This window comes from Gopherus flavomarginatus, chromosome 4 (assembly GCF_025201925.1).
Source record: "Gopherus flavomarginatus isolate rGopFla2 chromosome 4, rGopFla2.mat.asm, whole genome shotgun sequence".
In the NCBI taxonomy this organism is placed as follows: Eukaryota; Metazoa; Chordata; order Testudines; family Testudinidae; genus Gopherus; species Gopherus flavomarginatus.
Genome location: NC_066620.1, coordinates 50,414,362 through 50,427,954, shown reverse-complemented (window position 1 = coordinate 50,427,954; position 13,593 = coordinate 50,414,362). Strand labels below are relative to the sequence as shown.

At 37.6% G+C, this 13,593-nt stretch overlaps 1 protein-coding gene across 1 annotated transcript in view; it reads left to right on the top strand.

Annotated features, from left to right (window-relative positions):
• USH2A (usherin) overlaps positions 1–13,593 on the top strand; it is a 570,592-nt gene that overhangs the window by 97,118 nt on the left and 459,881 nt on the right. The window contains exons 13-15 of the mRNA XM_050950274.1: positions 3,033–3,216; positions 9,362–9,525; positions 13,308–13,466. Of these exons, the coding sequence (XP_050806231.1) occupies positions 3,033–3,216; positions 9,362–9,525; positions 13,308–13,466 (507 nt within the window). The remainder of the gene's footprint in view (positions 1–3,032; positions 3,217–9,361; positions 9,526–13,307; positions 13,467–13,593) is intronic.

Here is a 13,593-nt window from a genome sequence, read left to right as displayed (position 1 = left end):
CACTCAGAGAAAAAGGCTAGGGCAACTTAAACCTGATCCTCTGCTAAATGCGCAGTGGGGCAACCCACCAGCTCCTAAAATAATATTAGCGTGCATAAGAAATGAGAGAGGAAATAATGTTATGCTTATGAGAAGCACACGGGATCTTTTTAGGGAAAAGGCAATGTGCCGCGTTTATTGAAGATACAACAATTAGCATATGCATTCAATCACATATACACACGCACACACACAATTGTCCTGCCAGTCGATGTTATAGTTACCAGTCCAGAATCCAGATCAATCTAGTGGCCAGCTAGGTTGATCATGGGTAGGGAGGAGCCGGGTTCTGTCGGTCATGACACAATGCTCTGGGCAAGTCTTGGCAGGACGAACCCAAAGTTTCTTGGCAAGGCACCCTGTTTATATAGTGATTTTTTGTAATTGGGACCAATGAGTTTTGCACTGTTCTGCTGTAATTTAATTGTTTGAGCACTTGCTTTTTTTTTTTTTTTAAATTTTTAATTTTTTTTTCTTACGTTTTTTAGGGAGTTACCCCATGCTGGTTTTGATCACAGCTATCTTGTTCCCATTGAGAGGTGCCTGTCTTATTTTTAGAGTTGTTAATTTACCCTTTTTGATGTTTTAGTAGGGGTGTGTTGTAATCTTCTGACGCCCTTGCGTCTGTCCTCTGTTCCTCCCTAGAACATTTGGTCCTGTAAAGGCCTTTACGCTTATTTTCTAACACACACATTCCTCATTCACACACAAAACAGAATTGATTTACACAGAACATTTGAACAGGAACATCAAATTGCAATGCAAGAGAAAAACGATTATTACATTCTTTTACTTATTTTAAAATGCTAAATCTACAACAAAGTGGTGACCCTAAAAGGTCTGTTATGCCTTGAAATCAGCTCAGACACAGATTCTGGCTGATGCACCTCTACCAATGGCCCATTAGGCCGTTCCTTTCTGCTATTCAAAAAGAGTGGCTGGCAGGATATGATTAAATCATACACCAATACATTTAATACATGCTACATTATTATTCTTTACTTTTTATCCTAAATTATATAAAATACAAACCTAAAATATTTCTACTACATGTGTGGTGCTACTTTACTTGAGTTCAGTATTCAGCTCTGGTCAATGTCAAAAAGATTTAGTAGGAATAAGATATTCAGAGGTGGATGACGAAAATGATTAGAGATCTGGATAGACTTTCATATAAGCAGAGATTGATAAGAGAACATGGTAGAGGTATATCACACAATGCAGTGTTCCCCAACCTTTTTAGTCTGGCGGGCACCAGATGACGAGCCACGGAGGACCGTGGCGGCGACAAGCATCCGGCGAAATGCTGCCAACAAATGGTGTCATCCAGAGGCGCGGCGACACCTCTGGATGACTCTGTTTGTTGACGTCAAGCAGCGTCATCCAGAGACGTTGCCGCTGAAATGCCGTCAAATTTCAGCAGCATTTTGATGGATGCTCGTCCACCGGCCAGTGCGCGGGTGCACTTAGATGCCCTAGTGAGTGCCATGGCAGCTATGGGCACCATGTTGGGGACCCCTGACATAATGAGTGAGGAAGTGATGGTCAACCAGATGCTTCTGTATATCTCTTTTTCATAATATCAGAACAAGGGGATGGGGGACAAAACTGAAAGCAACCATTTTAAAATAGAGAAAAGAAAAGTTCTTACACAAAAACTAATCAGCCTGTTAACTTTTTGTCTGACTATACTGAAAAAAGGACAGGAGACATTTAATATGGGTTTAATCAGGCCGCAACTTTATTATTTGATGTCTGGGACTACCTGGCAGATAAAAGTGTACAGTGCAGGTAACCCCCTGTTTATTCAGTAATTACCCCAGGGGGCTTTCACCAGCTCCCCCTCTTTTTCCATCCAGGTCCCTCCAGCAAATCCATTGCTGGGACCTTACCACCCACACCCTGCCCTTGTAGGAAGGTTAAAAATGGGTGATGGGGTCTGGCTCCATGCCTTACCAATCATAGGAGTCTCCAGCCACCGCCCCATTCGTTCCTTTAATGAACTCCTTTTTAAGTCCTTTTCCAAGTCATTTATCTGGTCACTGTAAAACTTTCCTATGGACATCCACCCCACACTAAAATAATGAATTGCCACATATAGCCTATTGCCCTTCTTGCCATGCATGAACAAAGCCCTTCCTGAGCCCGCTGTGGGGAAGGTGAAAAAATCCCAACTACACCCAGGCCTTTTTTGCAGCAGTTTTCTTCTCCCACTCCCCCCTAACCATAAAGCACTTTTCCCTTCATTTGGCCAGCCAGCCAAATACCCCCTGCTTAAAGATGCAGTCATTGCCACAAAATGCAGAGCTTAGTAGAAGTTTAAAATAAAAGGTATTGAGATATTTATATGGATAATAGGAACATTGACCACAGAATGTTAGACAGGATGTTTTTCTTATTAAGGTACGTTAGCCCTCATGTTTGGGCGCATAAACCAACCACTTACCTAGAAAATTTTAGGAAGGAAATTCTTTAATGAGGACATATCAGTTTCTTGCAGTTCCTTTGGAAGTGACTGGTACTGGTATTATCAGAGACAGGATCCTGGACTAGATGAACTACAGCTCTGATCTTGCATGGCATTATGTGCATGTTCCTGCAGTCTGTGTTGAATTCATTAGTGCCTCCCATGCAGTGGGATCTTTGTTTCCCCCACTGCCTGATACCTGTGGGACTGTTGTCCTGTTTTTTAATACTGCTCTGCCTATGAAGATGATTTGCGGGATTCAGAATAGAAAATCAAAGTTGGCAAGCAGAGAATAGATAACAGCTTCAGAAAATGCCATATAATGGGCTTAGACACCCTGCTCCACAAAATAACTGCATAGATTTGTAGATGTTGGGGTGTGTATATGTACTAGGTTTGTTAGGTGGTGGTGGGTACATTATTCAATTGCTAAATACGAATGCACAAAATTATATTCTTCTGTTTGTATTGCTTTTTCTGCAAGTTTGTTAAAATGTGTATTTGTTCACCAATTTGTCTTTGCTAGGTTTCTACATATCTCCATACCGTGCTTCTGGCTGCTTGCCTTGTTTATGCCACATAACTGGTTCAGTGAATCAGGTCTGTAATAGTTTAACTGGCCAATGTGTTTGCCAAGATGCTTCCGTAACGGGACAGCGATGTGACCTCTGTGGAAAACTTTATTTTGGATTTGATTCTGATTCAGGGAGGTAAGTATTTGTTTTGTTTTGATTTTATAAATACAGTTTATTTCAAATTTCTTCTTCATATTTCTTCACACCAACTAACTTTAAAATCATTAGTAACAATAAAAAGGCCGTATATTGAAAACAGTCTTCCACTGAAATTTATACATGTCCAGATTTACACAGGACCCATTTACACAGGACCCATGGAAGTTTTACCATTGACTTCAGTGGAAGCATAATTAAAACCTTAAGCTATGTCTCATGTTTATAATGGTTTGAGGATTGTCTTAGTACCGTTATTCTATGTGTGAAATAATCAACTATTCAGGTATTTGGTGTGGTATGTGGAAAAAAGGTTACACGCTATTCTTATCAATAATTAACACTGGTGGGAAAATTGCAGAGAAAATGAAATTTCACCGGAGAAGGATGGCAAAACTTTGATGTCCCCATATTTTCTATTAACAATAGCAGAAAATGTATAATTTGCAGAGAATGGATTCATCTAATGACAGACTTTTCCATTTCCAAAATCTGTAGTCCGAGATTCTCTCTTATCAGCACCCTAATTTTGTGGTGCAGGGAAAATTTTGTATCTAATGTATCCTAGAACCTTTATGTGCACTAAAATAGTGTGAATATACTTCCTTGAATGTCTGAGGTACATCAGTAGGTGATGTATTGTTATTCTGTCTATTGCTCTATCTTTCTCTTGCAGCTTCTTCTTTTGCTTGTCTAATCCCCACAATCTCAATTTCCTTTTTACATGTTGTCCAATAAGATTTCACAGGCACTCGTATTATCACATTTTCCTGCAGACCACATGATTGTAAAGTATTTTGCTACATTTAATATTTATATTTTTTTAAAAATAGAATTAAATGACAGGGATATGACATCCCCATACTAACCTTGAGTGAAAAAGGGTATAAATATATCCAGACCCTAGAACGTGAGTGTATATGTCTTCCTGAGTGCACTTGACATTGTAGATTTTTTCACTTTAACTTTTATGTTATTGTTATCATTAGGCAGGGGATTTTTTAGCATTGCGGGTCATAGAGGTATCTGTTAATGGCACTCCTGGAATCTGTAAGAATGGGGATTTTCTGTTTCACTTCCTGTCATTCTTGATGGTAAGGGATAAAAATAATGTAATATTAAGTTTCCTTCTAAATTCATCTTCCTTATTCTTTAGTTTGAAATAGGATTTGATTTTGAGTTCCAGACGGGATGTGAAAAGGTTCACAATTTCTGTCTGGTCAGCAATGCCTTTCGTGCACTAGAGGTGGGCTCAAGCCACCAAATTCATATCTGAATCCGTATCTCAAATAACTTAGTTTGAGAATGTCTGGATCCCAGAGTTTTGGTTACTACTGTCCTAAAGGTGTTTTCTTACAAAACTGGGATTTGAATCCAGACTGAGCTTTAACACTCCACTTCTCTTTTTTTGCTTCATAAATTGTCAATCAATTATGTTAGGCAAAAGACAATGTACGCTGTTGACTTGTGCCACCAATGGGTAGGCTTCTGTTCTGTTCTCCTCAGGTTCTGATACCACACTCTCTCTTTGTGGTAATATTTGTATGCCTTGCAGTAATGCATTAAGCAAAGACTCTCATGTTTGTTTGGCTTCATGTTTAGTAATATCCTCTTAGCTATTTATAATTATACAGTTCTGTTGGTAATGGTAACAGAGTTAGACAATGCCAGTGTCATAGTCATGAGGAGGAATATGGATTTAATCTCCCATTGATGCAAGCATTTGTTATCCGAATTTTTTAGAAATCCATTTAAGATTCTTCTTGTTCTTAATCCCACAAGGCCTCCATTTTACCTCACAACAAAGAATTCCAGCATTGGGCTTTTTAGTAATTTACAGTGGAATGCTTGTCCTTTGTGCAAGGGTAGTGGAACCAGGAGGGCTAGAGGGGCTAGCACCCCTGTAATGGAAATATTGTGGGGGATCCACCTCTGTGTAAACTCCTGCATGCCCCAGGGGGGATGGGTGGGGCAAGGAGTGGGACCCAGTGGGTCTGGAATGGTCTGGGAGCAGGTGGGAAATCCAGAAACCCTCTTTCCCAACCTGGAGCTGGTTGGTGCCCCCTTGCCTCCGAGTCTCAGTACTTCCCTTCACTCCCCCACCTATTCCTTCACACACACTTCTTCACAGCGAGCATCTCCCTGCCCCCCCATGTGTAGAGCCAAAGTAATCAGGTTTTATATGGGGAATGCAGAGAAAGGGAAGTACAGAATCCCATACCAAGCTTAGATCCAGGCAATGGAACATCTGCAGAAAGTCTGTGTCCGCTGCTGTGCACCCAGCTACACTTGAGGCTGGTGGACCTATCAGCTATGTCTCAGTATACTCCCTGGGACTCCCATAATCCCTGAACAGGCCTATGGAGAGAGAGCCACCATAGAGCTTCGCTTTGGTAGTGTCTGCGAGATCTGGATCCTCCTGTGTAGTAGATCCATGATGGTTCCACTGTATGATGGGTAATGTTCCTTCTCTTCAGAAGGGTTTCTCTATTAAAAATGATCATCTGCAGCCATATTTGCCTGTCTGTTTTCATTCAGTTTTTCAAATTTTAAGACTTCTTTTAAAAAGGAGCAATTTACCATTTTTTGCAAATTACACACTGATTTAAGCATTCTCTGTCCCTTTCTAGAAATTTTGGGATTACGAAACCAATCAAGCAAAGAATACTAGCCGCCCATAATCTAAATGTCAGAGCTGTGTTGACTTCTGCCATTTTTCTGTTGCTATTCTGTGATATGCAGAGAGAGAGAGTCATGAAGCCTTAAAATTCCACCAACCTTGTAGGTACATGGAATATTATTCAGTGGAATTCAGCTTGCAAAGTAGAAAATTCCCTGCAGGAAGGGAGGAATTTTAGACTCCAGGATTTTATAGTGATTCAAACAGAACCCCTAATGGTCACAAACATTGTGGGAGATTAGATAAGCCTTACTTCTGTATTGTTTACTATAATGAACTGGTCAATGAACATTACAAATTGTTTATCTATATATATCTCTTGACAGATTACTGTTTATGAAATCCACTTAGCAAGTGAGGTTTTCCCATAAGGATGAAAAATTAAGATTTTAAACAGATTGCTGGAGAGGCTCTAACTGCACCTAGAGAGTCAATGTAATAAAGGTTTCTCTATATTAATATTACAAAAACCATTTATCTTTGCAAAATCAATATTGCAATTCATCTTGGCTTGGTATTTCTCTTTCCGTGCTTTAAGTCTTTTTTCTTTGATTATGTGTAATTCTGTTTTAATAAATGTGAAATATGTTTGATTTAAAATGTCTTGGGAAGGTAGCATTTAAAAATAACATAAGCTTCTAATTTATTTTATTAACAGTCCTTGAGAATGTTGAAAATATTGCTTGTGTGGCTGGAAAGTTTCAAGGAATGTGTGTTTATTTACCATAAAAGTCCTTAGTGGCATAAAAATATTGACTTCACAAATGTACAGTAAACTTTTAAAATAATAAAATGTAGTAATTTCACTGCTTAGGATACTAATGAAGACTCTTATACTGAAAATACAGGTGAGTAGTCCCATTGAAATCAATAGGACAACTCATACATGAGTGTTTACAGGATCGGGGCCTACGTTAATAAAAATTGCGACAAGTATTTCTATATGTTGGCTAGAAGACAAAATAAATACTACAGGCAAAAAACCAAAACAAACACACACCCTCAGACAACTGTAAGGCACTGTAAATGTACTGTATGTAAAACTAATTTGATTGTTTCATGAGTGAATGATGATGAAAACTGAAATACTCAGCAGACCCTTATTCATGAGAGATCTTAGTAATATACCGAGAGAAGTCTCTCATTATTTATGTACTGAGACACTTGCATTAAAACGCCCCACAAACTATACACACAAAATAGCAGCATGTAATGAAATTATGAAATAATAAAATAGAATTATTTTCCTATCAATACACTATCTTCTTTTTTATCTCGAACTAAACCATTTTCTTTAGTCATGATATTTAAATAGTCTAAACAAAACCTCTATTTAAAGGGGGATTTGTATGCACTGTCTTCAGATGAAAGGACTTAATACAGTTGTTTGAAAAAATTGCCCTTTTCTCTTGACTATAAGAGAGAGCAAACTACAGTATAGTGTCTTCCAGGAGAGAATGTATTTTATTTATTCCCAAAGGGATATTAGTCCATAAAACAAATTTGCAGCTTATTTTGCAGCTTTAGCTTTTATCAGCCTTTTTAAGGGTGTTGAATGATTACTCAGGAGATCACACAGCAAGAGTTGCAGTGGAGTAAAAGAACTCTAATAAACAGAGCTCTGCGATGGGCAAAAAAATGTATGTGAATAGTTCTCTTAAACTTGTTTAAAAATCTGTCACTTTTAATGTCTATTTCACTGATTATTGACCTGGATCTTAGTACTCCAATGTGAAAAAAGTTGTTTTTTCCCCTTTGTTTTTATCATCCTAAAGTGTAGATGAACTCAGCATTATTTGACCTACAGGTGTGTCTGAGAGAGAGAATAAAGAAAAGAGAAGTGGAAATATGGGGCAGAATCTTGAATATGATGCATTCACTTTATATTGCACAACCAGTGAGATCTGGCCACAGAGTCAGTGTAACCAGTCAGGGGAGGGTCAGTTTAAGTGTAGGAAACCTTTCCAGGCTAGCACAGGTGTCCTACGAGAACAAAGGAAACATAACTGAATCTTCCATATAGCCTACAAGTCCCTGACTGTTATTTAATTGTCCTCTTGCGACTGTTGGCACCTTGTGTAATTTAGAGCTGCCTTCAGGCTGCTCTCATTTATGCCAGAGGACAGGACCGTTGCACAACCAGCTCAGGTTTAAGTGAGTGCAAACTGAGTTTCACAATACTTTTGTGGATCCCCTTCCTGATTTGTACTGTATAGTAATGAATTGCAGCCAGGGATTTGGCCCATGTTTTTTTAAACATTTGTTCCGTCCATTAAGGTACAAATGTGAGATCAGAAAAGTTAATTATGGTTTATTTGCTGTTATTAAACTCTACACTGAGGTGGTGGCATGACTCAGAGAATTGGCTATGTGTTGTAAGTTGTTCACTCAAAGACAAACCATTGTCTGTTATGTGGATAAGTCCATTATTGAGCATCACACACCTTATATTTTTAATTGATTTTGGTAGTGATAATATAATACGGTGCCACTGGGGAAAAATATATATCAATTGCAAAAACCCTTGTTTAGCAGGGTTTTCAAATATATGCTGTTGGGAGGAGCAAATTCCTTTTTTAATTATGGTCCATGAGCCAGCATATAGATTTAGGATCAAATATCTCAATCCACTGAGGATATTTCACTGATGCCAATGAGATGAAGGTTAGCATGTGGACCTTTGTGTAGTAGTTACACTTTTAATTATTATCATTTATTTAAGTACCTTATTGTCAATTTCAGTATCACATAGTGGGGGAAATGTGCTCGCCATTATGACCAGTGACATTTCTGACCTTTCTCTTCCTACTCTATCCTCCTTTCTCTTTTTCTCCTTCTTCACAGTCTTTGGATCTTTCCTCTCTTATGTATTTTGTATTTGCATCCCTATCTATTGCCTCTATTGACAAGAAACTTTTTATTTGATGAAAGCTTAGAATCTTCAGGATCTGAATATATCCTGAAGATCTCTCTCATACATAAAGCAGGCCAAATAAATATATTGACTTCAGTTGCACTTTTTTTGTGAGTAAGGAATATTTTGTGTGACTAAGGGTTATAGGATTGGGCCAATAATAGGTTTATTAATCAGTACTGTGATACACTCTGTGTACAGATCAATTCTATATTAACACATTTTTAAATCTAAACCATTTTCTTTATCCAATTTAGCATAAATTTCATCTAATGCTCAGATTTCAAATGCTTATTTTGAGTATTTATTAAAACAGTATGAAATAGATAACTTGCAAATTTTTAAGCTGCATTTTATTTTTTAAATAGATCCAAGTGTTTACATTTTTTTACTGCACCTCTGTCCGCTAAGCTGTTTAATTATAATTCTGAATTATGTAAGACAAAAGAAGCCGCTAAGTAAAACCATACTGTGTTTAACTGAAGTGTTAATGTGCTTTGATTACTTTCTCAGTTTGTTTTTGTTTATAGATGTCAGCATTGTAATTGTCATCCTTCAGGAGTCATTAATGGGACTTGTCATCCTGTTACTGGACAATGTGTTTGTAAACAATTTGTAACTGGCTTGAAATGTGACAACTGTGTTCCCAATGCTAGTAATTTGGACGTCCACAACCTATTTGGCTGCAGTAAAAGTAAGTGGATGTTGGTCTTAAAAGCATGTCTTTCAAATTAATGGCTTTTAGTGTTAAATTAGTTCTGTAATACTAAAAGTGGATTTTTTCCCCGTATTTCAAGATCCTATTTTTCTTCTTTTTTTATAGCTATCTTAGGAGATCCTTCTGGAAAGATTTAGTTAGAGTACTTCATAGAGCTTTGTGCCACACACAGAGCTTGAACTCAAGTTGCTGAGCACCCTCAGCCCTCACTGACTTCAGATCAGGCTCATAGTGAAACTTTGCTTGCCACCTCCTGGGGCCTCTGTACATCACTGTGGGAGACAATGTAATGTATCATGACAGATTATCATAAACTGACTTGCATAGAGTGGGCTAGAGCTATGTTGACAATTGAGTGAGACATTGAAAAGAAACAAAGAGTTCTGTGGCACCTTATAGACTAACAAACGTATTGGAGCATGAGCTTTCGTGGGTGAATATAAGGTGCCACAGAACTCTTTGCTGCTTTTCCAGATCCAGACTAACACAGCTACCCTTCTGATAATTGAAAAGAAACACATTGCTACTGAGCACCTGCACTGCAGCAACTGCAATGAGTCTGAAGTACAGGGATGGCAAGGCATCAGCCTTTATGTAATTCTGAATTAGTCAAAATGATACTTTTAAATTTTGTTTTTCTGTGGCTTATCTCTATGCCGGCCTCGGTGCTTGGCTATAGTAACAGTTGGATTATTGATACCAATGGTGAAGATGCATCCCTGGGAAATTTTACAAAAAAAGTCTAGTGTAGAAAAGGATTAGAATTTTCAAAAACTCTTACGTGATTTAGGCTCTTAAAACACTTTTGAAAATGGGGTCTTAGACGCCTAAGTGTCAATGAAAATCAGTAAGACTTATGGTCATCACTGATCATTTTTTATCACATGGCTATGTGTTTTGGGACATTGCTTCTGCAAAGTATCTGTTTATCTAGTTTGTCTAGGCATTTGCATCATGTTCAACACCATTGTATCTGTGTGGTAGATTTTGTATGTGTGTATGCACACATGCAGAGGGCACTCACAAACACACAAAACTTTCACTTTGTTCACAGTTTGTGTTTGGGTCCTATATCAAGTTAAGTTTAAACAGTATACCACTGAAGAACATATACGGTACTGTAAATGGGCCTGAATCAGAAAGATGTATTTATTTCCAGACATGAACTTCTCAAATTTGACAGTATTTAGATTCAGAGTTTTGGTTTAGGCCCATCTCTAGAACACACAGTACTTCTCCATTGTCCTGATAGTTTGATTTGGTTTTGGAATTTCACTTTTAAGCGTATAGTGCTTCATTTAAATTTATAATAATAATACTTAGCATTTTTATGGTGCTTTTCATCTTTAACTGATCAACGGATTTATAACACTGTATACATTTTATAAAGGTCAATGGCAATTCTGCAATAAAATGTTAAATGACTTAGATTAATATAGATTTCAATTAGAAAATGTGTGAAAATTTGTACAGCATTCTGAACAGTAACTGGAGTTTTTTCTGGACATAAATCATGTAGGAGTTGTAATCTTCTCCTTTCAGGTATTCTTGTAGTTTCTAATTGTTGTCACCAGTTTTGGGGCTTTGTCCCTCTCGATTAATGCCTAGCCTTGTAAATGCTATTCTATATCTGCTCAGTCTTGTGCAAATCTAGGGATCTGTGGCAAGACAATGAATTCACACTCATTAATCATAACCATATAAAAATAATGTATCCAGATGTTCAGTACTTCCAGTGCGATGAATGTTCCAAAATTGAACTTCTGTATTTTAAATGGTACATCATTTGTGATTATGCCTCATTGTAATTTAGCATTTTACTGACAGCTATCATATTAGTAAGTGCACCACCGACGTAAATCTGTGTTAGCAGAAACAAATGTAAGGCACTATCAGTGTCCAAATAACATTCTGCTGGCCGGAGAATTATTTTGGGAGGGAGACTTACATTTTGGGGCCTAAAATATGCCAGATGCTTCATTTCCCTCCCCCTTCCCCGGGCAAATGAAACCAACCAATGAACAACAACAGGAAGGCATGTTCCTTCCCCCAAAGAGCTTATACTCTAACTATAACAGGCTACAACAAATAAGAGTAACAAACCAGGGCAAGAGAGAATCCAGGTTAACCTAGTAAATTCATGTGGTTTCTCAGTTGGACAGTGCATGTCTTGATAGATTAACAATATAGCTATATTGTGGGGGAAACTTTCAAAGGTGCCTGAACGATTTGGGAGTGCAAGTCCTTCTGACTTTGAATTGGACTCCTGCTCCTAAACTCTTTAGGTGCTCTTGACAATCCCTCTCTCTAATCCTTATTGAACCTAAAAGCTAGATAGTACCAAGGATACCTCTTCCAAGAAAAAGATGCAGATTTTTGCAATTTACACACACCTGAGGAACACTAACAATATGTTCTGTGTTATTTCTGCATTTAGCTCATGTTTTAGTTGTGTGTTGAGGACTCTTGTGCAATTCATGGTGCCATCATCCTTCAAAAGTCTTATTTGTGGAAGTCGAGTCCTCATATTAAAGAAAAACAGGTTTGGCGAAGCAGTTATATATTTTGTAGAGAGAGAGAATTGGACATATTCAGCAAACCGCTCTATATAATGATGACACAACTAGAGTCCAAAGGTCCATGAAACTCCACAAGTTTTGAATTGTGATGTGGTTCCCATGGTTAGCTCTTTGGCCCTTAGAATAGGGAAGATGTTTAACCTCCACACCCAGGATGATCCTAGATTCATGGAGCTTTCCTTACAGATATTAGTCCGCAAAGATGGCTAAGTGCAGAAAAGTGGCAAACACATTCCCCATCTGTACTGGAAAGCCTACTTAGGAGATTGGCCTTATGTGTTCTGCCTTATACATTATATCTATTTTTATTAAAAATGTTGATAAAAATTCATTTAAGAATATTTAAGAATGAGCAACACCGCCACCACTCAGAAAGGACTGTGGTCATTCATTTGGGCCACAGAAAGAAAACAGAGGGAATTTTGCTTTTTGATAATAGACCAAGACCTAAATATGCCTTGCACGGAGATAACTGGCTATCCTCTAATAAACTGTAATCTGATAATTTACTTGTGCTGTAAAAAGGATGGTAACTAGAACGTACTGGGCCTTGCTTGCTCCCTTCAGGCCTCTATCTGTTGATACTAGTGTAATTCAGGGGGTAAATCCATTGAAATTTATGTAGTTAATATTGGTGAAAACTTGTGTAAGGGAGATCAGAATCAAGTCCAATGGCATCAGGATTCATCTCTTGCAGCCTTATGATAGACAGAGGTAAGATTTTTCTCTTCTGCTTTGTTAGTGAAGTTATCTGGCCATTGAGATAAGTTGAATGGAAAGGAACCTTCTGAAAATACAATACATGATTAGATGGCAAACTTTAAATTAATAATGTACACAGAGGAATATGATCCATCTTCTGATCATTTCCTAAAAGCAAAAGAAAAAGGAGCTGTTAAAAAACTGTGGTAATACTGATGTTTAACTTTTGTGGTTTTTCTAAATGTATTTAGGCTGCTGCTTTGATTAGTTTTATGTAGTTAGATAAAAAGCTTTGTTGCAGAGTAGTTCTGATGCATTAGCTTTGTTTATTAATGTCCTATTGATCATATGTCCACATGATGACAGTTTTTTTTGTGTCAGAACAACCTTTATCCTAAAATTTTCACTTCTATTTATTTGTATGTTTATTGATGAGCTCGGTTTTAAAAATGTGCTTTTTAAAAAATTGTCCTTTAGCTCCATCCCAGCAACCTCCACCCAGAGGAGAAATCCTAAATTCTTCTGTTATCTGTCTTTCATGGAACTCACCTGATTCTCCAAATTCCAACTGGCTTACTTACAGACTATATAGAGATGAGACTGAAATTTATACAACGAAAGACCACTATCCTTATAGTGAGTATTAATGAAGACAGCAGTGTTTGACATATATATCTATATATAGATATATAGCTATATAGAGGTATGTTTTCCAATTGTTGTCTCAGGTTCCTGTCATTTTTCTATAAGGTTTTTCAGTGTT